The 26,494-nt window shown below is 40.4% G+C and overlaps 1 protein-coding gene across 1 annotated transcript; it reads right to left on the reverse strand.

The window, feature by feature from the left end:
• Positions 1–8,985: 8,985 nt before the first annotated feature.
• On the reverse strand, positions 8,986–25,292 carry RHAG (Rh associated glycoprotein). Its single transcript, XM_050894931.1, has 10 exons — positions 25,125–25,292; positions 18,384–18,567; positions 16,973–17,123; positions 16,629–16,776; positions 15,704–15,870; positions 14,651–14,788; positions 13,706–13,827; positions 12,969–13,054; positions 12,258–12,331; positions 8,986–10,553 (listed from the first exon to the last, which is right to left on the reverse strand). Exons 1-10 carry the CDS (start codon positions 25,258–25,260, stop codon positions 10,476–10,478), a joined length of 1,284 nt encoding a protein of 427 aa, XP_050750888.1. The 5' UTR covers positions 25,261–25,292; the 3' UTR covers positions 8,986–10,475.
• Positions 25,293–26,494: the final 1,202 nt, after the last annotated feature.

Raw genomic sequence — 26,494 nt, forward strand, 5'->3', positions numbered from 1 at the left:
GTTGCTGTCACCATCAGAGCAATGGCGAGTGTTGGAGCACAAAACACCCACTTGAATAGGGGAGCTCCTGCCAAAGTAGCTGTGAGAACCCCAATGTGAGCAAACATCCTTGGACGCAAGCAGGACTTGAAAGGGAGATGTGTCCCTGGGGACGGAGGGAAGAAAAGTAGTGCAGAAGTTGTCTCACCTTGGGAATGAAATAGCCTTTGAGGGTGACATCTGCAGCAGTCTCATGAGGCAAGTTCAACGGCAGGATATTAGCAAACCTTTGAATTTCATGGACAAGAGCATCCGTATATGGCATTTGAGTTCGATGCTCGATTCATGGGGGGTTTGACCCTATCACTCACGCTATCTCTTCTTGGACTTTTTCTGTGAAAGGAATAGGGATCATACATAGATAGATCACTTGAATGTCTCTTTCTCCTGCTAGGAGTAGGGGGATGTGGAGAATTCACTTTTTGTTCAGCCCTGCTCAATGTGAAGTCACATTTGAGATGACCTGATGAGAAGGAAGCCTCTGACTGCCTAGTTTCCACTTACTCTGAATTTCAGGATATTTTGTCATGAGCAGAAGGCTCCAGCACAAAGTGGTGGACGTGGTCTCCATGCCAGCTACAAACAGATTTCTCACAACCTCAGTTAAGTTTTCATTATGGAAATATCCATTGGCCTTTCCATTCTCCTGGAGATATGAAACAATAATAATAATATCAGCTGATTAAAGATTCAAGAAGGCACTTTTTCATTGGAGAACAGGGAAAAACTTTCATATGCAGCCCTCAGGGAGGAGTTAAGTGTAAAGGATAAGAAGGTTTTGAGGGGATGCCTTGAGAAACCTCTTCTAAGCTGAGTCTTGAGATAGAGTGTTTGGACTGCCCGTGCTGCCCACAAGAACACACACTCAGGTCAACAAGGGTCTTCAGCTTGGATAATGTCAGTGATGACAAGAATGTTTTGAAAAGAGCGAGCAGTCACTGGGGCCACCCATGTGATACAATCATTTACTTCAGAGTTTTTCTGCCCATGGGTCATGGAGCAGAGCATCTTGCAGGATGAGATTTGTTGTTGGGAAGAAGAATAAATTTGCTGTCAGAGCTGGGTTTTGACATGAACTCAAGAGGTACTGGGGACTTGGCCCATGATGATATTGCCTTTACCTGCCACTAGCATCGAAAGAGAGCCTAGAAGGGTGGTTCATGTTCCCCTGTAATCCAGCAGCCAACTCATGCTTTTGCTATAGCAGACTTGGGCTGAAACCTCATGAGGCCATACCACATAGAGCTGAGGGCTGGGTACAAACACTGCCACATTTTTACAACAAAACTAGAGTTTTGTTGAAGCAGGTAAATGAAATCTTGTGTGAGCTGGCAACTGAAACCGAGAAATATGTACCGAAGAGTCCTGGACCTAGAGCTTTCCATGGGTATGTCTCTATGAAGGGGGATGTGAATTTAAAAAAAGAGTCAGAAATGCTGGAGTACAGAAAGGGATTTTAAACTACAGGTAAAGACAGCTTCTCATACTTTCCTTGCTGAAATAGTGTTTTGTATTTCCCTGATAAATTACTGGGCACACATAAAAGATGCTTGTCTGTGATCAATTTATCTCCTAGCTGAAATGACTGCACAGTCTTTTAGCCTGACCACAGTTTTCAGTAGGACTTCTGCACATGCTAGATCTCTGCTGAAGGACATCTGTTTATCTACTAAGCCTTGAAAGAAAAGTGAGGAGATTTGAAGAAGCTGCTAGGATTCAATTACTTCTCCTTGTCTCATGAGGAAAGTGTCGGTGAAGCTCCTCTGGTCATTTCTGTCCAGGGCTTTGAGAAGTTCTGTGAAAGTCACCTTGATAAAAGCATTGATTTCTTTTACATTCTGAATAAAAAATTTGTGGTCCTTCAGGAGGAATCCAAGGACTGGGAACATGTTGTACATCTGCAAGATGCAGAGGTAACGAGGAAGAAAAAACAGCTGCTAAGCAGATGTACCACAATTCAACAGTGTATATTAAGAAACGCCCTTACAGAAAATGGTGTATAGCCTTATACTCAAGATGCAATATGTTCCTCTGTCCTCCTTTTTCCCTGGAAAATGGTTAAAATTTATTCCCTCTTACACTGAGTATTAATCACACTAGTTGATGATGGCCTAGAAATCCCATGTTTGTGCATATGTCCTTGACACAATTTCCTACCTCTCCACTCCTAGAGAATTCATCCCTCCCTCTCCAACCTGGTTGGAATTGGGAGTCTCAAGTTTATGTAGCATTCCCACACTGATTTTGACCTTGTTTTTTGTAATGGGAGATGGGGAATAATGACCAACTTCTATTGCTAGGGGACACAATACTTGTATCACATTAAATGTTTGATTCTTCATGAGAGGAGGAACTTATACTTTCCCAGGCTATGCTGCTAAAAGAATTCATAAACAGCATCGGAGGTCCACTTTCTGCCATTTAAGGGTGCACTTGTCATGTACAGATAAATATGTTGCAATGATCAGCATTGGAGAGGTGTACCTCTGTGTACCATTGTACAATCATGCTTTTGAAGAGCAATATTCAAACAGTATGAATTACTGAAACTGATGGAGTTCCAAAAATCTTGACATTTTCGTTCACCAATGACAACAGCCTTTTGAATGTGGGGTCTTCATAGTCATATTGCTTTCCAAGCAATATGGATATGATGACATTAGCAATAGCGGCATTCATCATCAGAGTCATCTCAAGGGGCTTCCCTGGCATGGGAAAAAGTGGTGCAAACAAAAAAGTCAATAGTTATTCTAATTAATTAAAGTAGTATGCAGAGGCTCAGTGAAGTCTGGGACATGATAGGCACAGAGCTGGCAAGAGGAAAGGCTCCCCCATCTCAGGGTTTGCGTGTCCCTAACAGCATTTCAACAGACCAGAGACTGAACGCAAGTCTTCTGTGCTCCTCTCCATTTTCTCCAAGACTATTGCAGCCCTGGGTCTTTGTGGCCCCTCCCGAGGCTGCCCTGTTTGGACATACATGATTTTAAAGTTTCCTGGTATACGGGAAACTCAACATTGCCACTTCCCCCATCGGTGCTGTCCTGGGTTGTCCCTTATCACCACTATTCTTTGAGAGTTGAACTGTGTCCCTTTAGGCCCTTTAGGTCAAATCAACTCAGTACCTCTTGGTCACTCAATCTTTCCTGCTGGGGCTCTCAATTCTACAGCTTCTAGATCCTGCTGGTGCATCCCCTTTGCAGCTGGATACAGCTCCTGCTTTCAGGGGTTCAAGGTGAGGACTTGAAGCCTGAACTAGAATGATGATGTAGAAATCTGTTTTTATCCCAAGTCTGCTTGGTCGAAAGAGCTACCTACTGAAGTCCTGCTGTTAGTAACCAAGCCTAGTGAGAAATAATCTTGGATGATGCTGGTGAAATGTGTAACTGGATGTTCTGCCTTCTATTGGAAGGGGTTTCCCACACATGTGACTTTAGGGACAGTGAATTTTTTAGTATAGGTATGCAAGTCTTTGCAATAGCCTTCTGCTCTCCCAATGCCACCAAATCAATCAATCAAAGGAGCTGCACATGCAGGAACAAATTACTCTTTTCAGAAGTGCTGTTTGATGTCTGACTCCATGTTTCACTTCCAATGCCTCAATGAATGCTTTTCATTTGCATGTCAGGCAATTGCCAGGTAGAGAGACAGAGACAGACAGCTCGTATAAACTCCTCGGAGCACGGCTGCTGGAGAAAGGCACATCTCTGAAAAAGTTCAGAGACGTTCTTCTTTGACCCTTGGCATTTTTGTAGGAGGCTTGAGGAAAATCAGAGTGTTATGAAGGTAAGATTCCCCCCAACGTTCTGTGCCTCAATGGTGTCTGCCAGGCATCCATACTCTTCTACAACACGATCCTCTATGACCTTCTTGCCCATTCCAAAGTCTCGTGAGGTTGTGAGAGTAAATCTTTGCATCGCTTTCCAGTTTTCTCCATCAGAAAATATAACTCCTGAAATGGAAAATGAAAACACAGAAATAGGAATTTCATCGTGAGAGCAAAGATTCCTCATCTACCCTGAATCTTGGTACAGAAGAGTGCTGGCAAGAAACCTGTCAAGCTCTCAAGACATGTTGTGTCCCCACGTAGAATGAAATAAGACAGGAAAGATATGTCAGGAGAAAGCTCTGAGGGAAGCAGCCACCGTTCTGAGTTCATGAGGTGTCTGATGTGTCTTGAGACGTGAGGGCTTTTTTCAGCTTTGTTTAGAACGGAGAGTTGGGTTTGTGCCTCTGGGACATCACCTGGGATGATGAGTGTGCTCATTAACCTTAGATGTCTCCCTTAGGTGAGATGCATCCTCTCTCAGGAGCACCTGTGTTCTTACATAGATTACAGAGAGTAAATGAAACCTCAAATATGGGCATCTGTTTGGAAAATCTCCCCACTTGGTGGGGGTAATACCACCCCCCCACACACACATACAAAAAGCTGCAGAGAATTCTCAGTGGCATCTGCAGAGAAGTTTCGGTCAAGCTGGTACAGCTATTTACTCTCCTTGCACCTATCATGCTCTTATTCTTGCTTAGAGTCTCATTCAAGAAACTGTCCCTAGTGAGGAAAGAAAACGTTTGCAGATAGGTTGGCATTCAACAATACATTGGTTACTCAGAGCTGGTCACAAGATACAAATGTGCTCACCCTTGCTTTCCTGTCAGAAGACGACAATCTCTCATGTCCCTACTTCTATGTATCCCATCAATATTTATGGGAATTGAAAGATCAGGTTCAGGGTCTAACACCTGTGGAGGGTGAAATCTGCACCAGAAGAACTCAGAGCAAGAGTGAGCTCCCTCTGGGGAAGCAAACTAAAGGCTTGGGTTATTGTTTATTCTCTCTTAAAGAGAGCTTTGTCCTCAAATGTAAATTGAACTGGAAAATTTAAAATAAGCATTCAACAGTATCAATCGCACAAGGAGTATTTGGAGATAGTGCTGCTGATGTAGTAGACACTTCTCTGCCAGCTTGTATTGGGTTTACGTGGCAAGGTTTTGGTAGCTGGGTGGCTGTCAGGAGTGGCCTTTGTGAGAAGAGATCAGGAGATGCCCCCATGTCAGCTCCTCAACATGTCACCTCCAAGGAAAGACTCAGCTGCAGATTCAGACCTCTAAATTAAATGTTTATGTGTAAATTAAGAGTATCATCTCTCCTTATGCCCGATGAATATCACCACACATTGTTCAATTTCCCTCATTTCCATTGCCTCACATGCTTAGCAAAACAAAGTGAGACGTTCTGCATTCTCCTCTCCATGGAGGAAGTCTCATTCTTCTTTGCAGAAGGTAGGCGTATGGGGAACAGAAGAGCACGCTCACCTTTTCCTTTTCCTATTTCTTCAGTGTTTGGTATTTTAGGTCTCCCTGCAAATGCATCCGCCTGGTTCATCAGAGCTTCCTTCACTGTGTCATATCCTGAGAGCACCACCATTTCCCTTAGTCCCATCTGAATGCTGAAGACCGGGCCATATGTTTTGGATAGCTAGTGGGATGAAAGGGGACAATAAAAGAAGATGATTTTCAGATGATTTTCAGCAAGCTCGAAATACTTGTTTTTCGGCAGGTTTAATGTTCTCTTTCCTGCATGGCATTGGCTTTTCATTCACTGTCCAAAATGTGGAGAATACGTCATACAAATGTTGGAGCTCTTCTGAAGAAAAAGAATCACAATGGGGTCTGTAATCTTCTGTTAGGTGTTTGAGTAACAGACTTTTAGAGGGGCTAAAGGAAAGGCTGAAGAGCAGACAGGCTTGGCCCTGTGTTCCTTTGAAGAGACAAACGGAAAGTGAATTTCTCAGTAATCATGGCAAAACCTGTTCAGTTCCTGGTATGCAAATCTGGGGAGGTACAAATCAGCTGGAATCATGGGTAACAACTCTTAAATAGTCTGGAGTTATGCCTTTAGGTTCATCTGGAGTTACTGCCTTTAGTGACAAGGTGCAAGAGCTGCAGTCACAACCAGGCAGGAATAGACTGCATGGCTCATATGAGAATGAAATCCAGGAAAGCAGGTTAAGAATGGCTTCATTTTGAGTTACGAGGTAACTGTGTCCACTACACAGACTCTGTAGGTGACTTCTAATTGAGAAGCTAAGAACTCATAGGGGTTATGTTGGAAATGTTCCCCAACGCTGAAGGAGACCAGTTTTCGAGGTGGTAGTACATCAGGGCGCAGGAACTGTCTGAAACTCTTAGGTTTGCTGTTCATGGCTTTGGGGAGTAGTGCAGTGAGAGGACCCCAAAAATCATACACTATCTGACTGTCACACACCATCTTCCCTGAAGTCCTGGAGTTTACTGCCACCATATATGAAAGAATAAGCAGTGTTTGTTTGTGTCCTACTTTGCTTTGGGAAACCAGGAAAGTTCCTCCTTCATGCTGAGGATGAAGGGAGAGGATCAAGAAGCTGTTTTCTGACGGTTCCCTGATGGCTGAGTCCACCACAGAGCCTCCAGAAAGTTCTGGTCTCCTCCCTAAATATTTCAGCAGCCCCTGGTAGAAGTTCCTGTAGGAACTGTAGGACCCCTCTCATCCTCCACCCTGTGTCTCGTTTAACTCCTTGCTTTCCTTTCCTGCCGATGTATGGCTCCCTCACTGACAAGCAAAAGGGTTCTTAGCATAACATTTTAAGCTTCTATATGGCTGGACACCTCTCCATGGTGTCCAGTAACATATTACACAGAAGTTGTAACTATGTACAAAAGAAAATCTACTGACGCAGGGTATTAAAAGCTTTGAATAATTTCAAAATAATGGACCAAAGAAAATAATACCCTAAGACAGAGAACGAAATGCCACTGGCATCTGAAGTATGCAGGTGAGCGATTAGGGTAAAGAACTTTAGGAGAAACAAATCATACACTTCAAGGGGACAGTCACATTGAAAAGAGAGTAATGTTTAAAGCTCTGATTAAACAAAGGTTATCTAGAAAGCCAACAACTGCTGTGTTTCATTTCCTGATGACGCCATCACAGACATCTCTGTGCACTGTCTGTTGCATAGAGAGGGTCTATTGGGGATGAAGAGCAGTCTGAAACATGTTGGAAAAAGTCTGAAACATGCTGGGAAAATTCTGTGTCCAATCTTTTCATATAGGGTGGTCAAACCGTAAGGTCTGGATTCATCTGTCTTGAGCTGAGGTCTAAGGCTTCTGACCAGAGGGAATGGATGAGTTTTGGGTTGTGCATGATCAGCAGCTCTCCACCATAGGAGGGTGGAGACCACAAGAGGAAATCAAACATGCACGGATGACCAAACGAGAGATTTGATTTATTGTCTTGCTCTGGGTTGCAGTGATCTATCTCAGGACTGCCTGACAGAAACCCCAGACAGCCCTCATTGCAGGTTTTTTTGCATGCCTCATTGTCCCTTTTGCTATTTCTTTGCCTTCCCCATCTTTGCCCACTACTAATAAAATTTTGTTTGGTCTCAGATTTGCTACGTCTGTACCTGATGTTGGTATTTCAGCTATGCTTACAGGGGCACTGCTGGCTTTTCAAGGTTATGCTCCCCAGAAGGTCCCCAATTCTCCCCTACATTTATAATTTAATTTTTCATGGTGTTATCTGTAATTCTTATCAGAGTGTTATGTTGTTTCCTGTCACATCCAGCATTTTTCTCATATAATGGTCTGTAGTTTCTCACATCTTGTTCATTTAGCTTAACTTCACATGAGTGTTTAGTCATCTGGCTGCACCACATTGTTCAAGAGGTCACTTCTAGTCCTATTTCTTGTTTGATGTTTTTACAACACATGCTTTTTACATTTTTAATTGTCCTAATGCTTCTTCTGTATTATTCGCTAGTTGTTAAATATTGTGAACATCAGAATGGACCTATCAAAGTGTTTTCACAGATGCATTTGTAATCCCTCTTCCAGTTGTTAAAGTCATACACTCCTCACATGGTTTCAGCCATCTAAAATATAGTTTCCCAGGCTAAGCTAGACTTAGAATCATAGAATCATAGAATGGTTTGGGTTGGAAGGGAGCTTTAAAGGTCGTCTAGTCCACCCCCCCTGCAATGAGCAAGGACATCTTCAACTCGATCAGGTTGCTCAGAGCCCCGTCCAACCTGACCTTGAATGTTTCCAGGGATGGGGCATCTACCACCTCTCTGGGCAACCTGGGCCAGTGTTTCACCACTCTCATTGTAAAAAATTTCTTCCCTATATCTAGTCTAAACCTACGCTCTTTTAGGTTAAAACCATTACTCCTTGTCCTATCGCTACAGGCCCTACTTCTAGGGTCCTTCTTTGTCAAAAAGGAAACAAAGAATTTCCTGAAAATGATAGCTAGGTTAGGTGGAATAAATCTCCATATAAAGGGATCCATCTCCCTACTGTGTTTTTTGAGAGAACCTGAAGGACTGATTTCTCTGGGGCAGTATCTTCTGAAAAAAGGCAGAGAACAATGATGAGTACTTAGTGGATGAGGGTCTGGGTTACTATGGAAAGATTATAAGGAGAACTGGAGAACAGAACTGCATAGTTTATTTTCCCCCCTTTTGTTTTAAAGAACTAAAGATAACTATTGAGGGCATCATTCTGAAAGGTTTACTCACAGCGAGCGGTACTTTGTCACTCAGGTATTCCTTTGAGGTCAACATTCACAATCAGTGAAATTACCTCACCGCTGTAGGTGAATGAAAGACCTTCTGAATCCCCAAGTAGGATTTTGAGCGGTGAGCTTCATGTACTGAGGATGAGATTTTTACAGTCTGTCTACATATGGAATCTTTTTCAAGTACTTCAATACTTTGTGTTTGTAAATTATGCACAAATTACTTCTAAAATCTTTACATATGCAATATTTACATTGTTAAATGCCTTCTCAGTTTTTACAAAAATGATTGTGTCAAAGCTTTGAAAGGATAAAAGACGTTTTCTAGCCAACAAGGTAGAAAAGAGTCAGTCATTGCACACCTGCAAAAGAGCATATCTGAACTAAAGTGTGTTACAACAAATGTATTTTCATTCATAGATAGAAATCTGATATATATAGCAGTATACAGCTGATATAACATACGGGATAGCCCTGCCTAGTATCTTTCTAAAATTTTTCAAGGAAAAATACATCAGCAGAACCAAAAATATCTGTGCTATTTTATATGAGAGGAGTTTTCCCCTTGAATCTGATAAGTAAGACTTGAAATAAGACGTTAATATAAAAAAGTCTTGAAAGTTCATCCACTGTAGCTCATCCTTCTGAGACATCAGTGGCAGCTTTCTGTGTCTGAATAATGCCTAGAGACACTGTGATCCTTCTGTTAGATTTTCATCTCCCATCCATTGCCTCTCAATGGATTACCCCATGTAGGTAGGCACAGATGTGTGACTCTGCTCCCACCTACTGTGATCTCACAGAGTTCCTTCCGATACCTCAATTTTTGTCTCTCTTAACTGAGCAGCCATTATCATCACGTCTCAGGTGGAGTTAATTTACCTTAATTTAGCTTCAATTTTCTTCTTTCTGCTTTCTCTTGTTTTAGGAGGCAGTGACTTGAAAGGTAGCGACTCACCACACAGAAGTTCTCCACTGAGTCTTCTTTAGGTTGAACATAGTTGCTTTCTGGTCAGTTCCTAATAACTCATGCTTTTTCTTGGAGCTAGCATTTGGTTCAGTTTGTATCTATTGACATTAACAATGCTACTATCTACTTATTACTGTTGAACGTAGTAAGACATATTATGTAATTACCTGTTTTTCATAGCTCCTACTCAATTCCCTTATTGTGTCCTTGAAACAATCTAGAAAAATCTATGCCAATAATGAAATTGTTCACCATTTCACTTTCTTCTCCCTTTCAATAAACATATTAACAAAGAATCATGATACTCATATTGCCACTTAGTATACCTCATCAATCACTATATTCTGTGCTTTGTCATGCAAATGATTCCAACATTTTGTTTCCTGTCATAACCAGTCTTCAAAATACAGCACATTTTCTCCCCCATACAAAAATAGGACAACATACTTTCTTAAAAAGTTAATCTGGGATGCTCGGGTGAAAAGCGTGTTAGAATCCAAATAAACAATATCAATCCTTTTCTTCTTGATTACCCCTACGCAGCTGAAGGATGTGACTGTAACTCAGAAATCTTGCAGTTAAATATGGTATCCTGTAATAGGCTTGAAACACAAAGGTTGTTTCAATGGCTAGATTGACTCAGCGACGAAAAAAGACAAAATAGAGATAATTTTGTAGAGCAGTTTGTGGTGGGTTTTTCTGATGAACAAATATGTTGGAAGGATCTAATTAATTCACCCGAGCTTGGCGTAATGACTATGTATTCTAAAATCAAGCTTTAAAATATAGCTATCTACAGCCCCTTCTTGAAAACCTAGTGTGGTTAGAATAATACTCGGATGTGGTTTTTTAGCATTAGAAACTGAAAAGAGCATCATTAGGACAAATATTACAGATGAATTCTTTTTTCTACATGGTGGCTTCAAATCTGCTGTGCTCATCATAGTTGTTGGAGTGAATTTCATGTGCTTTCTCCTCTTCTGGAACCTGCCATGAAAATCAGAGAAGAGTTCAGTTGATGAGATATAGACTTCCTTTTGCCATAAAAGGAGACTAAAGTGGACTGAGAATGTTGTTCTGTTTGTATATATTATGTGTCTATTTATTAACGTTGACCCAGCCTGACATGAAGCACCAGTTCTGAATTCTGAGGGATGAATTCAGGGTTTTCTTAATAGAATTCCTTAATACTGATGTTAGCTACAAGAGTGCAAAATTAATATGTGGGATTTTCAAAGAGCTCTAAAGAAATAAGGTGACCATCTCTAATGAAATGTAAATGATGTTGTATGCCAAATATCAATGGCCCTTCACATTACCTGATAAAGCTCACTTACTTAGAATAGAATATTTCTGAGCAGTTCTAATGATACTACAGGACCTTCAGTTGAGCAGGGTTGTATTATCGTCACTGGTCTTTTCCTGAAATTTTTTATCAATTAATTACATATGACAGCCTATTTCAGGTCTTGCCGAAAACCAGTGCTTTGACTTTCCCGAGGTCAAACAGTGAATGACTTGCAGAGCTGTCATTTGTTTTTGCTGATTGTCATTACTACAGCTGATCTTTTGGCTCAAAACTTCCCCTTAGACTGCAAACTTTCTCTCACCAAAAGCCAAATTGTGTGGTTCATACTGGTGTTTAATTCATTAAAAAACTAATAAAATCTCCTTTTGGGTTCACAACATTTTATTTACAAGGAATGTATATCATGTATTTCTCGTCTTGCATTTTTGAGTTTGTCCTGGCATAAAGGATAAAATTCAGATTACCTAAGTTAAGAATCTGTCATCAGTCTCTAAAGAAGGGAGATGCAGAAAGCCTACAAACAGTACAGGGAGCTTCTTAGGTTAGCCAAGAAGAAAGGTATGTCTGAGTTTCTGCTCTGCACTTGACTGTAGGCATCCAACTCAGAGATGTATGTGGGACTCAGCTGATAAAATCCAGGTCTCTACGGTATAGAGCTCTACATTTGAGGTAGGCAATGAAAGGTCTTTCATTATCACTGGGGAATATAGAGACTTTCAAGGTTTTAATTCATGTAACCTAACATAGATCTGGAAGGATTCAAATGAACTACAATCTAGAGCCATCTCTTCATTGAGCGTAACAGGAGCCTAGCAGGGCTATTTCAAATGTACTTGTTTCTCAGCCCCATTTTTTGTGTCTTCATGCATAAAACAATAGTGCCAGGAGGCCTGTCTTCTAATAACCTCAGTGGTCAGATCATTCAACCAGGAAGCAGAAAAGCTTCTGCTCAGCCTAAGGGAGGCTCACCCTACAAATACAGAAAAAGTGCTCTAAATTTCATTCAGTATGAAATTCTAGATGACACTAGAAAAGCAGCACCATTTAGACAAAAATGGAAATATCATGTGTTTAAACTACAAGAAGGAAGAGGTTACCTGACACAGCAAGCACTTAAAAGAGAGATAAAGAAGTCCACTGAGGTCTCAATGTGTTGGCTCTATTTCTGCTTTTTGTTCAAGGTTAGTCCAATCTAAATGGCATGACTAGCTAGCAAGTCCAAAAAAGATCCTGAAGGTGGCCTTGATAAATTCACAGCCTGAGGCAGAGCAACATTTTTGAAAGCTGACTCATGTGTGCAAACCACAAAACCCGGGAGAGCAGGACCGCAGTGTGCTATACATCTTCTAACATAATGAAAATAAAGGGAGGTTATATCTTACCTCCCAATAGACAGAGTCATCAAAGCAGTTCTGGTCAGATGCTTGTCCCAAGAAGGGCAGCTTTAGAATACCACCTGCAGGAAAAACAGCATCAGAGGTTGAAAAATGGACAAAATGCTTAAATAAATGTTCCTCAGGTGTGCCCTGGGGAGTCATCTAAGTTTTCTGACTCATTTTCCTAGTCTACAGAAATGTCCCACCATCTTGGGACGTCAGGTCACTCATTATGAGAGGAGATGCAGGTTTCTTCATGTCGACATGAATAAGAGCTTGTTTTTAATTGCTGAAACCTTTCCCAGATTTCAGACTGGAATTTTCTATTTCAGCCTGAATTTTTATTTGGAAAGTATCCCAAATCACATGGAAACGTGACACTTAAATGAATGTCTTAATCTCAAACTAGTTTCTGTTCAGAATTTTAAGTGTCTGAATCTAGAGAAGAATGCCATCCAGAACAACATCTTACTATTCCTATATTTACAACCCAGTATCTTTGAAGCATGTATTCAGTAAGATATCTAGGCTTCATTTGAAGACAAAATTATTGAAAAACTGCTTTTCCATATTTCAGTTTCTGCCAGTGTGCCATCACGCATTATTTTTATTTTTCTATTTTGTATTAGTCACATGAAATTGTTGATACATTGAAGTTCTCCATGGGCAAACCTCTAAATTCACATATATTTCAGTTGCTATATCCATCATACTGACCTGTCAATGCTCCGCCCGCCAGTGCAATTCCAATTGTACTGCCCAGGGCAGCAGCCTGCATGTAAGGAGTAATGTGGACCCCTTGCCTGAAAAGGGCAGAAAAGCGAACCATTGACAATCAAAAAATTGTTACACTTTGAGACTGATAATTGGTCTTACAACATCGTACTTGCTGTCTGCTGGACAAGATGGCTCATAGGAAAATATCCTGCCATTGCTGTGTACAAGACAGAAATCATGGTTTTATTTTGGTTTTGTTTTAGACTACAGATGAAAACAAGTTCTTTGAAAAGATTATTAGTATCTTGTAAGCCTTTAGAGAATGCTCCCCTTTGTCAAAAAGACCAGCATTTCATCTTCTTGGAGTCTTTTAAGACAGTGGAAATAGCCCATTTTGCCAATTTTCTTGGAAATCTTACAGTTACCAACAGTGTAATTGTAGAATCATAATAAAGATTCTTCTACATTTGAATGGTTCTGTATGCTGTTTTTTATGATGTTTTTAATTTATTTATTTTTACTTGAGCTTTTAATTTGGAACAAGCTTGGAATATAAACAGTGTGTTAAAGGCAGGATATCAAGAAGAGTCCTATTTAAACCAGAACTTGATGTCTGACATCAAATCAAAGATGCATTTTCTGAAAAAAAAATCATAATTAGATCCAAGGAAGGTGGAAAATTAGGATAGACCTTCAAAAATCAATAAACTCCTTTCTGTCTTCTCTCTATAACTCACCTAATTTCCTCATTTATCGCAGTTACTACGATGCCAGCGATACCTCCCAGTATTCCAGGTAAACCATGTAAATTATGAACTCCACAAGTGTCTTGAATGTTCAGCTTGGATGCCAACAAAGGCTGAAATGAGGGGAAATATGAAGTTTACAGTGAGTTTATAGTCTTCCATTATCTCTAGAATGATATGCAAAAGAAAGTAGTGCAGAAGTAGAAGAAACAATTTAATTTATTTCATGTACACAAAGTTTAGCTGTAAAACCTGCTATCTTTCCCTTCACTGTGAAATTTTTTATATGCCGAGAAAACCAAGTATGTACGTATAACGGTACAAATGTCCAAGCTACCATCATAAATATAATGGTACAAAACACATGACAGTCCATTGATATTCTTAATCTTTTCAGCCACTGCAGCAAAGGTTGAAAGAGGTGGCTAATAACACATACACACCTATTCTGAGTCTGCTAGTCGGGTATTTTCTTCCAGAATGTTTCTCCATCAGGAAATGCCCATTTAAACAGCTTTCGTCAGAATATTTTGTTTCTACATTTTCCACATGAAACAGTTCCATTTTAGACTTCAAAAGTATTTTTTGATTACTGATCTATTTAGAAATTTTAAAAGACTGAAATGTAATTAGTCCTATTTCACTGAAACATGGGCTTGGAGCAAAATTCTGGCAGCTCCTTGAACAGATATCCCAACTTTAATGAACTCTAATATCTTCGTGATCCTTCTCTGTTTTTAGCTAGGTGATGGACTGAAGTTAGCTCATAAGCATATATTTAAATCACACTGATTTAAAAATAACCATTATCTAGAGCTTACTCTCTATACTGTATCAGCCGGTTTCTAAACTCCCCTTCTTGCAAACCAAGGGAGCTCCAGTAAAGCCAATGAAGCAATAAGTAAATGAGAGCAGAGGTGGGTCCTCAATACTTACAGTCAGGAAGTGGAACCCAAGGACAGAGATGATTCCAGCCATGCTCCCAATGCACATGGCACCAAAAGGGTGGATTGACAGGTCAGCACAGGTACCCACTGCTACTCCTCCTGCCAGGGTGGCATTTTGAATGAGAACCTGCAAAGAATATACAGAGGTGGAGATGATATATGTGGAACAGAGGCTTGTTTTAGGGCTGAGTGACTCTGAAGGCTTTTTTGCATACAGAAATTTTCCTTTTCTTCAGGTGAGACTTTTCCGATGAAGTATGAACAGGAATTTGAAACAGGGTTCCCTGTTACATGTTCAGGGTCTTGGTTCAAAGCTACTCTAAGCCAGTTTAACTGGGGTCAGTTTAATGAAGTCCAACTTTTGCAAAGTCATTAAAACTCATCTGACCTCTCAAGAAGCCAGGCTGAGCCAGTGAGAACTGCTTCCTACAACAGCAGTAAATTCTGCAAGCTCATTGAACTGTGCCTGCTCATGCTGGGCTTTTAGATAAACACTGCAACTGCTGGAAAGGAGTGGGTGAAAACATAGGGCTGGATTTTAGGGCAAGGAGATGAAAGATTGGCAGCCTGGCAGCCCCAACCTAGTTTGGCTTTGCCTCTTGTGCAGCTGCACTGTGAGACTGCCAGGGAACAGGTTGTTGCCTTGAGACACCTATTTTGGCTATTGCAATACGGTAACTCACAAAGGATCTTCTTTGCTGTAAGACCCAAAAGTCCACCTGAACGTTGGACTAATGTCTCTATAGTCCAGCAGGTTCTGTGGACAAGAGAGAACAAGGGAACAAGACCATCACTGTAACGTCTAAGAGCTTTCCACTCTCCAGATGCAGTGATCCCACTGAGGAATCACCACATACCTAAAGCAGGGTGGGTTGCCTCAGGGCCCAATCTTACATTATAGCTTTTAGAAGTATAATAGCTCTAATCTTGCCCACAGTATGAGCAAAGGCTCCAGATAGCTCATGGACATTGGGAATCTGCCTAATCATCCTTATTATAGAAGGGCGACTCGATTTAACAGAGGTTGCAATGTGATTCTTACCATACTGAATTTGCCTCTTTGATCCACCAGGCTGGAGAGGGCAAATGTTACGACAGTACATGCAGCCAAGGAATAGTAAGTGTTGACAATTGCTTTCATCTGGTAACTTGTTTCAGGTGCAATGGCAGAGTTAAAACTGGGCCAAAAGAGCCAAAGGAACAGGGTACCTGGATGAATATAAGTCAAAACAAAACAAAGACTATTCAGACACAAGGGGTATTTCAATGTGAAAGATCCAACACAACAGAACTAGCTACAAGAAATGAGGAAGATGATCAATAAGAAACATGAAACAGACAAAATGCTGGAAGAAATAATTGATTATGCAGAAGCTTTTGACACTGGCAGCTGGGATTTTGACACATGGTCTCTGTCAAATCTTACTGGAAGACTTTAACACATTGTGACCCCTTGTCATGCCCCACTTGCTGCCAGAGCTCACTACCACCGTGAAAACCATACCGGAATAAGATGCATTAGCAAGACAGTTCGCATGCAAAACCTTTATCATCTATTGATATAACTGATAGTTTTAGCTGGCAAATTGATCTATGAATAGATCTCACGGACAGATAGATGTATGGTTTCTAACATTCATTAACAGTACCGGCACAGCTCAATACTTTTAATTATGGCCAATTTCTATGGAAATGCTGCTTATAACAGAAGATTTAACAAAAAGGGAATCACCACTAATGCACAGTGAAAATGCATCTTTAATTTGATCTTTCCTTTCTTTAACCAAGGAAAAACTGTAAAAATATGTGTGTCACTGGAAACATTGTGCATGCATCAGACAAAAAAAGAATATAGCTCTAGGAGTATACTTAAGAAAATGGATGCAGTGTAATAATAGGCAATCATTAAAACATAGGGATGAAAGAGGGATGAACAACTGATCAGCACTCACTATTACTTCACTTACCAATCATGGCAAATATGTCCGAATGATAGGTAGATTCTTCATTTTCATGTTTGTTTTTCAAACCAGGACGATACAAGACTAGGGTTACAGCCAAACCAAAATAAGCTCCAAAAGCATGGATAGTCATTGAGGCTCCAACATCTGTGGCCTGTAATAGGGACCCAAAATAACGCCACAGGTTTTATACAGCATAAAGATGAGGTTTTGATGAAGGATAAGTCTGGATGACTTTAATGGTTTATTTCCTATGGTAGAAACTAGAACCTAGAATACATAAACTGGAAGTATTACAAAGTGAAAGCATTTGTTATAAACAGAAAACAATTATTGCTAAATAGTTGTACCTGAAATATTTCTGTAACTAGATGTTCATTGCATGCAAAGATTGTGATCTCCAGAATTGTCAAGATCAGCATCTGAACAGGACTTGTTTTCCCCAGGAGTGCTCCAAATGAAATCAAAGCAGTTGCTGTACTGAAGTCTGCATTTATCATGCTGAAGTTAAGAAAATTAATAAAAACAAAACAAAGCAAAACAAAAACACAGGAAAAAAGAAAATCAGTTTAAAGAGGCCTGAAATAAGGCTGTAATATCAAACCTGTCATATTATTAAAATGATAGAGCTTTAACTCTTCAGATATAGAATTATTAAGATCATCTTTGTGGGTGAAAATTAAATCGAACCTTTCCAGATGGGTTTTGTAGTGATCTTACCAACTACTGAGGAAAAAGCGTGGGAAGGTTACTTCCTGCTTATAGCATATATGTGCTTAGCTGGTTGAAATTATAGTGAAAAGTTAAATGAGATGTGTCTTGCGGATGTGCAGGGATATTTCCAGTTCTGACTGTCACCTGAACTCCAAAGATGACAGGGAGCTCTTAGCTTTGGTCAGATGTTTTATCTCATTTCAAAAGCCTTGCATGCCTTTCTGTCACTGTGCATCATGTTTGCACTAGCTGTCAGGCAGGACCAGTGTTAACAGGTTATGGGGAATGGCAAAGATAAATAAAAACACAAATTGGTCAAAAACTTGCAGCATAGAGGGGCACTAACTTATGGGTCCCTCTACAAATACCTGTCTGTAAGCATTAAGGAGCTACTTATATTATTTCTGCTTGTCCCTCAGTAAAGTTTGGATGCTGTTCCTTTCAAAAGTGTCTACAAGTTGTCTCAGAAAACAGAACTGCAGATGTGGAAAACACTCTGAGACCTTGGTAGAAGCAGGACAGATGAATGGGAGTGGGATTAAAAGTATCTAGAGACATTGCTCATGAGGTCTCTTATTCTATGATTGGGGTCCAAAACCTACTGCAGTTTGGTGCTCATGCAAATCATTCCTTGAGAAGTAGGAGAAAACCCCATAAGTGGATAGACACACTGTTCCAGCCTTTCTTCTGTGACCCCATGTGTCGTGGAAGGACAGATCCTTTCATGCCTGCTGGATGCAGGAGGTGCTGTGCTACTGCTGGAAACCTTCCAGCTTCCATAGCTCCAGAGATTCAAAGCAATCGCTCTACATGACCTATGGCCCACATGTAACATACCACCTCAGATTTCATCCCACCCTTTGGTTGCCTTGGCCCAGTGCACCAGATGTTGCCCCTTTAGAGGGCAGATGAATGTTGAGAGGTGGACAATAAGGCTCAATGAAATTTCAGTGAACTTACAAGTCTGATCCCACAGATGTTCTGGTTTATGGCTCCTCCCGATATTTTAAGGGATAGAAATGTCAGTTGTGGTAAATTCACATGTACCTTTTGATATCAACATGAATTTTCCCTCCCTTCATGTGCCAAAATCCTTGCATCAGTGTTCCCCACTGGAGACCGAAGGCAGCAATTAACATGTTGATACCAACACTGCTGAATCCGTATTTCTTCAGAAAGGTCATCAGGAAACCAAATCCAACAAATATCATCACATGGACATCCTGAAAGACTGAAGGGAAAACATGTCTGTATAGTGACTATGAAGAGTGACTATGAAGGGAGGAAAGCTAGGGACAAATGAGGATTTAATAGAAAAGAGTTCCCAACTCATGTCATCAATGTGATCCAACCTTCCCCACTTCATGACCAGTCTACTAGTTGAAGATTGAGTGTCTGGAAAATGCAAGACCCAATTATTGATTTTATTTCTTGCTATATCATTGTGGAAAGAACACTAGATCTCTATACTAGCAAATTTAATGCATCTGGAACTGTTCTCTGCATGTGAAGCTACCTGGAACATCACAGCTTCATGTCCTTACAGAAAAGTTCTCTTCCCCCTCAAATAAAGGTTGTCACATCCAGCGTGTTCTGGCTAACTCCAAAATTGTACATGGGATTTGTCTGGTAGAGTGTTAGTTGGCCCAGTTCAAAGGTATGCTTGTGATCCCTAAAAACTACTGTACGAGAGATTGATTTCTTTACCTGGGTAAAAGAAAAAGGCATTTAAAGTAATGTCTAAACTAGTAAATTAATATTGCTAATCAGCTTATACTTAGCCCTCCTTCAAATATGCTGTTTTTTCCCCCAATATGAATTTTGTTAAAATACAGCTAGTTCTTTTTCTACTTTTTTTGAAGGTTTTTTTTTTATTTCCTTTTTTAGGATTTTTAATACAAACTGAATTTATCACCACAACATAGATATTTTATATTTTAAAATATTTTGTTACTCTGAAGTGTTTTATGTGATTTAATGGACTCTACACCAAATGGGTTTGAGTCCTGTAATTAAAGCTTTTTCTCTGATTTTATTGTTAGTAAGAATCTCAGTATAGAGAAACTATTTCTTTTCATTTCTATTTCATTGCCTCTTACATGCAAATATGTGGGAAAAACTTGAGACATTGACCTGGTTAATATAATATTTGGCTTGAAGTTACATTTCTCAGTTACATACTTTCAGCATTCCTATAGTTTTGCTATATGCATTACCGTGTTTAGCCAAAAGAGGGCCTAGAAGTACAACGAGTTACTGGAGATTCTTAATAAACTCTATTATATTTGCGCAGTCATATTCCAGCCCTGACCTAGCACTGAAATACATACATGCATGTAGTAAGAGCCTTTACATTGGGCTACACGCATCTAACAAACAGCATAGAAATGCAGGTGGTTCGCAGACATCCCCAACCCTTTTGCTTCTTTAGGCTGGACATCTTCACATTTATTTCCTGACTTCAGTAATAGCCAGCGATGGGATTTTTGAGGGCCCTGCAGTCCTTTGGAAGCTTCCCATTTTCCTCCATGTTACTCAATTTCCAGAACTACTATCCAAACTCTTGTGTTGTGCTTACTACTTATTTTAAAAGATACACAATCAACTTAACTTCCCCATTTGGGCTTCTGCTTTTGATATACTTGCATATTTTGTATTGCAATGCTGTGTGAATATAACTGTCTTGCTTAGAGTTCAACATATGCCCTTGCTTCAGAGGACCTGGCAAGAGATGAAAAAGATATGTCTGGGGACAATACAAGCCATGCTAATATCCTGATCCTACCAGCAGCAAAGTCTTTAGTGTCTTAGTGGATGCAGAACCCAAAACAGAGCTTAATTGGCCCATATTCCTGTGTCAGAGGGAGTCAGCGGGGGGTGTTTAGGAAAAGGCTATTCAAGTACAAGATCATTTGAGGGGTACATCTGCCTGTGCACCCTCCCAGCTTGCAGCAGCCTGTGCCACAGGAACACAGAGCTGTGTCTTCGTACCCGACTTGACTGTGGTGGTGGACTGCACATCTAGAGAAACTCCCTTCAAATGTCTTGGAAAATACGTAGCAGTGGTTAGTGCCGGTAGGACTGAGAGCGGATAGCCTTCCCAGTGTTCTTCTAACACCACCCTGATGATCTCAGGTACAGGCAATCACCCACCTTTTTGTTTTAAGTGGGACAAAAATATGTTGTCAGGTCACATGAGAAAGCTCTTCTCAAATAAGGGAAGGAGTAATCCAAGATCTCTTTCCCTCTTTTTTGAGGATAAGTGGAAACTGGATGCTGAACAAGCCTTTTTCTCCCCTTTTTAAAATAATTTTCTATGAGAGACTATTCACCCCATAACCTGTGGGATCAGCACCTTCGCATTTGAGAAGTGGCCTGGGTTATTTGTCTGACTCTTCTAAAACTACTTTATTAAAGCTTGTTACCAAAAAAATAGAGAACTAGAGGGCAAATTCATAGAAGTTGTACAACAACCTCTACAAAAGTAGCCTTTTTGATTGACTTTAGCAGAAGAAAATGGAAAAGTATTTAATAAATGCTTAGCATGACAAGTCAAAGTGATATAGGACTTCAACAGTTTTCGGTTTATATCACACTTGAGTTTTATACACAAAATGAGAGGTACATTTGAAAATGACCTACTTCTGCTCTTTTTATTGTTTAATCAGCCTATGCCATGGACTTTCCAATAAAGTTTTAGTTTTGCCCATTCAGCGTAGTCAGCTCCAGGTAAGAAAATTTTTCCAGTCTCCCAGAGGAGATTATGGTTTGTTAGCATTCAGCATATTACTTGCTCTTGTTTGCAATCTCCTGGTTAAATCACTGCAGACAAAGCAAGTAAATTGTTCTTATCAAAACAATCCCATTCGTGTATACAACATCTCAGTAAATCATGTCTGGATTAGTAAAAGATACTTTACTGTTTAAGTAACCTGACTCTACATGTGAGCAAAAGAACAGGTTTCAAGAGCACGTTGATGACTAAGGAGTTTCATTCTCAGTGCCCATCAGTAGGGCTTCTGCATGCTCAGGTCTCTTTTGAAAGGTGCTTTTAGAAATCTCACCCCAGTCCTGAAGATCAGAAGCAACTCTGTTTGAAACAAGCAGCTGGTTGACATGTAATCCTGGGTCCTCCTGAGGGCTAGCCAAGATTCATATAAATGTTTTAAAGCTGTCTGGACTTATTTACACAAAAGATCAAAAGTCCTGGTTAAAACTAGGTTAATTCATGGATGTTGAGGTAAAATTTCAACTAGTCTAGCCTATACCTTGTGCTTTAACTACCTCTTACGCATCCTTTTAGAGAAGAGTAGGTCTGGCATGATTTCAAATGATGGAGAAAACAGCATGATTTGAAATAAACTGTTTCGGTAACTAGTTGTGTTTAACAAAACATAGTACTTCCATTCTGTGAGGCAGGAAAATAAAGATTGGGAAAAACGCTCCAGCAGATCCTGAACAAAACCACTGCATGTGGTTCTGCAAGGCTGCCCAAGACCAACATATTAATTCCACTGCAACGTCTCTGCATGGTGGTGAGTCTCAATGCAAAGATGCTTGTGGCATCTAGGTTTATACTGAAACTGATTGTGCTCTGCCTAAAGGAGTAAACTGTAGAATCCTGAACAAGAGGGGAGCATAAGTTTTCCTAAGCCATGAGTCATGGATGTATCACAGGACATTACATACAGGATACCAGTACTAAAGAAATCCTCTAGGAATGCTTGCAAAAGCATCACATGCTCTTGTCCTCCCATTCTAGCGGCATGGCACACCTGAAGTTGTCCATCCAGTTCACCATGTCTGTACTTGCATCCACCAGAAATAGATACCATGCAAAGCTATGCTTTGGGAATGATCTCAGCTCAGCCCCCTTACCTGAGCGCAAAACTATGGTGACCCTCAATTATTATCTTCATCTTTCTTCAGTCCAAAAATACTGAAACAGCTTGGATCCATGGTGCTGAGGTATTTAAGACATATAAAAGCAGGCCCCATGCTGCAGTTCTGAGAATATAAATTGGCCCCTGGATGAAACAGCTAAATCTATGAGGTACAGATCCCTGGGGACAGCATGAGAAGCAGTTTGAACCCATCATTTTGTGAACTCAGGGGAAGTCCTGGCTCAGGATATGTCCTAATACATCTGTACAACCATAGCATTAACTTTCTGCCAGGTCCTCAGGCAAACTGTGCTCTTGTGTGCACTTAGTAGACAGGGAAGTTTGAGAGGAAGAGGGCCTAAAAGTGAAAACACAGGTATTAAGAAATCCTGCTTTTATTCCACTTCTTTACTGTGAATGAGATCCATCAACTTTTAGGTCAGCATCTAAAAGTCCAACATTACCTCTGTGGTATTTGCTTAGTTTATATCTCTACTGGTAAACTGAACAGCCTGGCCAGAAGGCAAACGGCAGAGGTTGCCTCACATCTGTACAGCTACATGCTCTTCTCTCCCAAAACGCTGTTCCCACCTGTACTACTTATTGAGGGTAGTCCCCTATCTAGGCTATGCCTAAAGCCATACGTAGGAGGAGGTCAAGGTGCTGGTTTGCATGAGCCAAAACCATGCCAGGAGCTTACTAGCAGTTCAATAGCGTGGACAGCTGGGCGGCAGTGAGCAGGTATAACATAGTCATACACTGCCTGTGCAGGAAGGCATAGGAGACAGCAGGCAATTTCTCCCACATATTTTAGACACTGGTATCAGGGAAGAAATAACTATATCAGGGAAGAAATAACTATAGGTGATCCCTAACTGGATGGAATACATGTAAAGGCCTATATTGCACTGTTAGCATCTGGTGAGAAGAATCCTTTTCTCTGTGATGTTGATGAGGCTCCTGCCCTCTCTCTGATGCCTTTTTAAAATGGAGATATTAAATTAAAAAACAGGGCTCCACACAAGGGCTGGGAGAGGGTTTTGTTAAGTGTGAGAACAGCCTATCCCAGGAGCTCCCCAGGGAACACAGTACGCATGGTGATGCATGTGGCACAGGCAATCTCCATCCAGAAGACTCGAGGTTTACTAAGAAATGCACCACAGTACTGTAAGGGGCCACTGAAGACTATTAAATTACTGGCATAAGCCCGAGGATCCCATATACCTTTCTTCATTTTCCTTGGTAAGGGGAACTCCAAGAAAATGCAGGTCAATTTAGTACCAGAGCCAGCAGGTATGACATTCAGACTGGAGAAGGTCATTTTCTCTGTTCTTGCAGGGCAAACAGACCTTAATCTGAGCCTGAAGGACCCATGTCCTAGACAGCATCCTTCTGGCTTACCAAATTATACAAAGATGCCCAAAACACTATTGTTCTGTGGCTGTATCTGTTGTTGTCGTGTTGTTTTGGGGTAGAGTCAGAGAAGAGGTAGGTGGACAGGTGTTTTAGGCAATGGCTATGTTAATAAAATAACAGTGCCAGAGTAGAATTATCTGTGCTGTCAAATTATTAGTGTGGTTTCTGGCATAGTTTTTGCCTAGGCCAACTGTCACCTCCTGGGTGACAGCAGACCAAGGGTCATTCCCAATACACCGTCTAGATAAGACCACCTAATTTAGGAACTGGGATAGTTCATTATCATGGACCTGGCCAAGCTGTGTCCCAGAAAGAGAACGGGCTCTGGCATAGCCTAAGTTACTGTCTCTCAGGGATACTGCTGCATCTCAGTGGAGTTAACCCAAATGTGAGTAATTAGCCCCTGATGTTCATCAGCCGACTTGTATCTGGAGCTGAATAATGCCATGCATTCACTGTTCTCTCAACTGGACAATGCTGTGTGTGAGAACACACAACACAAGACTACTACAGAGTGAAGTGACCCCGAGATCACATTCCCCTGTAACAGTCACTGAAAGGCCAGTTGGAATGAGACAAAAAGAAGGATGCATACAAAATTACATGGGTACTATGTACAGGCAAGGAGTTCTGTATCGTTATGATCATTATTAAGAGGGTTGCAATCAGGGCTACAAGTCATTAAGACATCAGAGCCAAGAAAACGAACAACAAACCTGCCATCAAAACACAGGCTGCTTCTCTGCAGACTTATTTTTCTATTTATTTACAACAGTCTGATCTTTGCATGAGGAGGAGGAGGGTGGGAGAAGTCAGCAACTACTTCTTGGGCCAAAAGCTTTCTCCCTGAACTTCATCAAGCATTTGCAGAACAACAAACCAACAGAAGTGTTTGCAGGCTGAGCTACTGCTGTCTACAACTGAGCCACTGCTTTGAAAGACAGGAGGGGGTTATCCACCTTGTGACAAAAACTGTTGCCCTTTGTGGAGTCCAGTTTCTGCAAACATATTTTGTAACGATGATGAATATACTGCCCAATTTCCGTGTTCTCATAAGACAACCTTTTGAAATCTGAATGATAGTAATGAAATGTTCTGTTCATTTTCATTATTTGATAAAGTAATCAGGATAGAAGTTCTGGCAAGAAGCACTACCATCCATCTCTGGAAAATGCTAGAATTTTTCAAAGCAATTCATATTTCTCCAAGTTTTAACCTGCTATGCAAGCACTAGAACTATTTTCAGGACTCTTCTCTCCCAGAACAGCTAACTTCTCAGCAGTTAGCTACTTTCAGAATTTTATATGTGTTCGACTAGAATTTGTCTTTGAAGTCTGCTGCTTTCACACCTCAGAAACAGTTTGTTTGCCCCAAAGCATGCCTTTCTTTTCTAGCTATATTGCTAGGTCTCATAAGTTATTCAGAAATCTTGCTTAGGATTAGTTTAAAGGAATTCTAACTTTTATAAATCTTAGACAGCAACACTTACGTGGGTATAAAATTTGAGAGGCATCACTGTTGTCGTATTCCACAAATATCCCAAACAAAACAATGACGAGCACTTCCAGAAGAAGAGCCAGGATCGAGAACTTGAACCTCATGTTGGTGTCAAAGGCCGAAGGCATTGCAGGAGAGCAGGCAGCTGTGAGAGCCCGATAAAGGACGCTTGCCTTCAGCGGAGCTGCCTAATTCAGTGGATCTGGGTGATATAGCAAAAAAAGAGAGAGAGGTGAACACACTGTCACACCCACTATGGGAGGGAAACAGTATGGGTCAATATAGCGATTTCTATTTCCCAGGATACTTCTGTGCATGAAATGCTGGCTTACATATTTTTTTCAATTTGTAATGCAAACCAGCTCATTTAGCCACAGATGCGCTTCTTACTGACTTATACGTATTTTGAAAAGGAAATAGCCTACAAGAAAATCTCACAGAGCCTGGTTTGCTGCACATAGTAAGGAACACAGGGACAGTCAATTGTGTTTCCTGTAGTCAATAATTTCTTCAAGTTGTAGCTTTCATTTTAAAAGGTAAATAATTTTTCATCTTGTATGAAACATGAGTAATCTCCTATCTCTTCATATAGGATATGATAAACAAAGAGAATCTCTTTCAGCAGGCTGAAGAAGTACTTGTTCTTATTTCACAGTGAATGAAGCACTCAGCACAAGTTCTCATTGTGAACTCTTATTTAAAAATAAAATAATTATACTTCTTCATAAGAAAAAAGGATATTCCTAGTTGTTAAAAACAATCCTGTAGATTATTAAAAAGAGGAATTTGAAAAAAGAGCTCAATTGTTCAATTTTAATTACTGCTTTTTACGTTTCCCTTAGCTCAGACAATGAAAATAGGTCAGAGACCAAATCTCTTAAATGGTTTTAAAAAGCTCTGTTTGTAAACTTTCTCATGAATGAAGGAGCAAATTAAATTTCACTTAGATTACTGTTGGATGATCACTTGTTCTTGAGATTCACATGGCTTGTCAAAATTTGTCTTGACTCTTAAAAGTTTTGTGGGTAAAATATTTTATTGATGTGATACTGAGTAACTTGGCCTCTGTTAATCCAGTATTCAGAAGATAGGCCAAAATTGTATGGTAGGAGCCTTTATTTCATGAAAAATTGTATCTATTAAAAAAAGAGATGATATTGCAGTAGTAGACTAATTGGTCATGAAGTAGTAGTGCTAGGATACAGCAATAAAATGCCATGTCAGTCCTTGAGTATAAAAGTCAGCATAATCTATACATGCTGGGAGGTGATGCTACATTGGGCTGCTGTCCTGGTGAGACTGCTGTTGGAAAACTGCTCACATGCTATGAGATTTAAAGAACTCAGGGTTTTTTTAGGGTCC

Source organism: Gymnogyps californianus, chromosome 3 (genome assembly GCF_018139145.2).
Source record: "Gymnogyps californianus isolate 813 chromosome 3, ASM1813914v2, whole genome shotgun sequence".
NCBI classification, from domain to species: domain Eukaryota; kingdom Metazoa; phylum Chordata; class Aves; order Accipitriformes; family Cathartidae; genus Gymnogyps; species Gymnogyps californianus.